At 34.2% G+C, this 4,320-nt stretch overlaps 1 protein-coding gene across 1 annotated transcript; it reads right to left on the bottom strand.

Moving 5' to 3' along the window:
• Positions 1–925: 925 nt before the first annotated feature.
• On the bottom strand, positions 926–3,823 carry LOC18014110 (beta-glucosidase 3). The gene is made up of 12 exons (XM_024153729.1): positions 3,635–3,823; positions 3,486–3,549; positions 3,352–3,401; positions 3,187–3,262; positions 3,045–3,116; positions 2,841–2,928; positions 2,282–2,483; positions 2,093–2,208; positions 1,800–2,011; positions 1,675–1,700; positions 1,489–1,576; positions 926–1,397 (listed from the first exon to the last, which is right to left on the bottom strand). Exons 1-12 carry the CDS (start codon positions 3,767–3,769, stop codon positions 1,081–1,083), a joined length of 1,446 nt encoding a protein of 481 aa, XP_024009497.1. The 5' UTR covers positions 3,770–3,823; the 3' UTR covers positions 926–1,080.
• Between the last annotated feature and the right edge of the window lie 497 nt (positions 3,824–4,320).

Genomic DNA, 4,320 nt, shown 5'->3' with positions numbered 1-4,320 from the left:
TTTAGTCCTATGATTAAGCAGAAATTAAAAGAATTAATTAACAATAAATTATATCTCATCAACACTTAATCGTAGAAAATAATCTGAAACACTTCTTAGATAGCTAGTTCTTTTGCCATAAAAAACCAGCGAATAAAACTTACACTAGAAATGCTATCAAAACTGAGCGTTCCATGATATCATTCAGCCAAAAGGGCAGACCAGTCGCAATGTAGGACTGTCTTCTATCCTCCATTGTCACCGATCGGGCAAACTAACAACTAAAGAGGCTTCTTTGTTATGGTAATTATGCATTTGTGAATGTATAACCCACAAACCTAGTTCTAATCTATGAACACCTAACTTTTGAGAATATTTATTGGTTTGAAAACCACCTAATGTGTAGCATATCAAGAAAAAGAAAAAACAACAGTAAAATGCAACGTAACTTACAAAGCTTGGTCTCATGCTAATCCCGAGTTCCATGTCAAGTTCCAAGTGTCAACCCATAATCTTTTTGCGATTGTAATTAGTTTTTTTATTTGCAGGTTTATTTCTAAAAGACAAAGGTTATCGCTAGCTATGCATTATGCAAGGTAAATTATAAGAAAGAAATTTATTTTAAAAAATGTAAAATAAAACAAAACACACTAAAGGATTCTGCCGCTTTGTTTTTTGTTTTTCTTTCATAAAACTGAAAAAATATATTATTTCAATTATTCAATCAATATTACCGTTTACCAAAATATATTACCAGATAATGAAAAACAAAACAGTTCATGCACACCAATAGAGCTATAGTAATCAATCAACAACCAAATAATTGTGAAAAAAACAAAAACATAATTAGATCTTAATTAAAACATAACACAATATCACTATGAAAGAGATAAAAAAAAAAAAAAAAAAAGCTCCAAATGTGCCTCATCGCTGGAATAGCATTTTGAATATTTAAAAGCATCTTGAATCTTCAAACCAGCAACATCTTGCAAAGATCCTCGCCTTCCTCTTCTTTGTTATTGACTAAACATTAAGATTTCTAAACCCTAGGACTTCCCCCGGCTTCATTTATATATTTACACACATGCATAAATTTCTATTTTATTGAGTAGAAAATCCAGAAGAAGAAGATAGCGTGAGGTTCATCGGCTCTTGTGTCTTCCCTTTGAGAAAAGCGGTGTACCAAAGAGCAGATGTTTTCGGAGATCTTTTACGTTCTGGATCGCTGAAATTCACATAGTATAATCCATACGTGTGATTGTAACTAAGAAATTCGTATAAATCCATGAACGACCACTGGAAGTAGCCTCTTGTCTCTGACCCATTCCTCACTGAATTGAGCACAGCAGCAATATATGCATGAAGATATTCAACTCTTTCCACGTCGTTAAGCGATGAATAGTGGTTTGTAGGTCGACCTAATTAAATGTATATGTATAGAGAAACTCTTTAGATTTTGTATAATTTTTGGAAAACCAAGTAAAGAACAAGAGAAAGAAAGAAAAAGACCATTTTCAAGAATGTAGACCGGAGGATTGCCATAGTTTTGCTTTATGTATTCCAACAGTTCTTCAAGACCCCATGGAAGCACATCAAACTGTTGATATATGACAAAGAATGTCAAGATTAATTATAAAGATTGTTAGGGTGAAGACGAAAACAGATTTCTGAATTTGGCAGTCTTTGGAAACTCACCTTGATAAATGTAGAATTCCCAAAGGCTGTCCAAGAAAATGAAATAATGAAACGATCAGCTAATGGACTCAGGTACGGTAGATTTAAAAATAATAACATGATGATCGTAGGAAATAAAAGCATACGGATTAGTGAAGCCCTCATGTCTGATAAATAATCTTTGTTGCGGGATTTGGATTTATGTGCGACACACAATGTTGTGTAGTGTATGATTCCCAAGAAGTCAGATGAGTCTTTAACAAGATCTGATTCTTCTTTAGAAAAACTTGGCAATCTCTTTCCAACGATATTCTTCATTGCTTCAGGATAGTCTCCAAACACCAGTGGGTGCATAACCCTAAAATTAAGAGATGAAAATGTTTTAAGAGTAAAAAAAAAAGCGCCTACTTTAATTACGATATGAATGTTTTCAACAAACCAGCCTAATGAGAAATCTTTGGCTCTCTGAGTTGCAATATTGTCCTCTTCAGAGCTTGTAAACGGAACCATCCAGTGTGCAAAACATGTTATACCTACAGAGCCATTCTGTTTTTCCTACATAGAGAAAGATATATAAAATCGAACGTTCAAGAGATCAGGGGATAAATGTGTACGTGTGTAAGCTTACCTTATACTTTTGCTTATACAATCTCGCCACAGATGCGTGTGCAAGTAACATGTTATGGAGTGCAATATATGGCTTAGGAGCTGAAGCTCCCAAGTCATAACCTCCCATTGCTAGCATATTGGGCTCATTAACTGTCGACCATAGTTTCACTGAGTTCCCAAACTCTCTGAAGCAAACGTCTGCAAAAGCTGTGAAGTCATCTCTGCAAAAGAAGATCAAAGTATATATATTATTAAAACAAAACACTTTTCAAATCTGTTTCCAAACGCCCTTGTTTTTTAAATAAATTAAACATGTAGCAAAACAGATATTAAGCATATTTCTAAACATGTATTATATCTATTATAAACTTGAAAATTACAAATTAAAACTCATTAACACTAAATTTAGTTTCTTATTCCTCATTTCATATTTTATACATTACAAAAATAATTTATAAAAAACTTTATTCCCTGCCGTCTGGTTTAGAATCTAGTAAATATAAAAGATAGCACACACTTTACTAAAGAGAGTTGTTCTGAGAACGATGTAGTTGAAATAAAATATGTATTGGCTTTACATGATTTTGCGGTCAATCCATCCTCCGTATTCATCTTCAAGAACCTGAGGGAGATCATTGTGATACAACGTAACATGTGGTTCAATTCCTGTACTCTCCGTTCATACAAAACATAGAAACAAAATAAACTCAAAATTCATGTTTTTTCCAAGACACAAGACATAATCACACCAAATGTAATTATGATGAGAAGCATAATCTTACCATGCCTTGTGAGCTCATTTAAGAGGTTTTTGTAGAAGCGTAAACCCTTTGGATTCACAGGACCTCTTCCACCTGAAAAACCAAACGAACCAAAAACACGATTAAAATCTCTATGCAATGAAACACATACACACACACACACTTGGTATAAGCCGAGGCCACGAGATGGAGAGCCGGAATGCATCCAAACCCATGTCATACATCAGCCTTACGTCCTCCTGCATGCATTATCATAATTAATAGCTGATTGATTATTATCAGATATTTGAGCACCAAACAGATGAGTCATAGAGGAACTTGACAAAACCTTATATTTATGATACCCATCACAGTCTATAACAAAGGGAGGTCCAGCATCTGCATCGTTAGGAAGATGAGTGATTGAAATTTAAACCCAAACCACTTTATGACATTCTAATTCTGATTATGTGAGAGCTTTACCAGAGTTAACGAATGAATCCCAGATGCTAGGCTTCCTTCCATCTTCATCAACAGCTCCTTCCCACTGACCGGAGTCAATCATAAGCCATTTGAATTCGAGTAAAACAAAAACGCAAAGGACCTTAGAGATTCGTTCGAAACTGCAATACCTGAAAAGCAGAAAAAGCGGATCCGAAGAGGAATCCCTTAGGGAAATCGCTCCTGGTGTAAACATCGCTGCATCTCCCGGAGCAGAAAGCGAAACCCATAAAAATGGTAATCAAAAATAAAACCTGTCCCACCATCTCTTCTTCGTGCAAGATTACAATAGTATGTTCAGGAACTGAATGCTTCTTTCTCTGCATGCATTCTTAACCATCATATATATATATATATATTTATGTCATATTGGTTGGTCTATCAACCATTTTTTTCTAACCTCCACATGGGAGTTGTAACCAGTCAAGCTAGTTATCTTCCATCAAATTCCTCTAAACCTCATTAATAAACTTCTTTCTGGGTTTTAAACTATACACGTAGACTTGTTGTTTAATATATTTTACTCTAGAAATTAAGAAGCTGAATTAGCCGAAATCTAGCTTCTTGTGTGGTGGTTATTAGCAAAAGAAAGAAAGAGAAATAACAAACAGTTGGTTGGTGGACTGAGACCACGTGTGGATTTATCATTTATGTACAATCGCACTTGTATTAATTTGTGTTTTTAAAAATAAAAATGGAGGTCTTAAAAAAATTGTCGGCAACGTTATTTCGAAATCTGATTTATTGTGTTGAGGTGTTATTGAATTTTGTAATTTAATGTAGTTGAGTCATGAGTGTATTTTAAATAAACAGTATT

This window comes from Eutrema salsugineum, unplaced genomic scaffold (genome assembly GCF_000478725.1).
Source record: "Eutrema salsugineum unplaced genomic scaffold, Eutsalg1_0 scaffold_4, whole genome shotgun sequence".
NCBI lineage: Eukaryota > Viridiplantae > Streptophyta > Magnoliopsida > Brassicales > Brassicaceae > Eutrema > Eutrema salsugineum.
The sequence above is the reverse complement of the archived record's forward strand: the minus strand, read 5'-3'. Positions and strand labels throughout refer to the sequence as shown.

Bases quoted from the DNA above. Each gene is read 5' to 3' on its own strand.
- LOC18014110 (XM_024153729.1), bottom strand. From the start codon at position 3,769: ATGGTGGGACAGGTTTTATTTTTGATTACCATTTTTATGGGTTTCGCT. The intron at 3,263-3,351 runs GTTTTGTCAAGT...TAATGCATGCAG, and splicing joins ATGGGTATCATAAATATAAG to GAGGACGTAAGGCTGATGTA. The intron at 1,398-1,488 runs GTCTTTTTCTTT...ACATTTAATTAG, and splicing joins GGTCTACATTCTTGAAAATG to GTCGACCTACAAACCACTAT.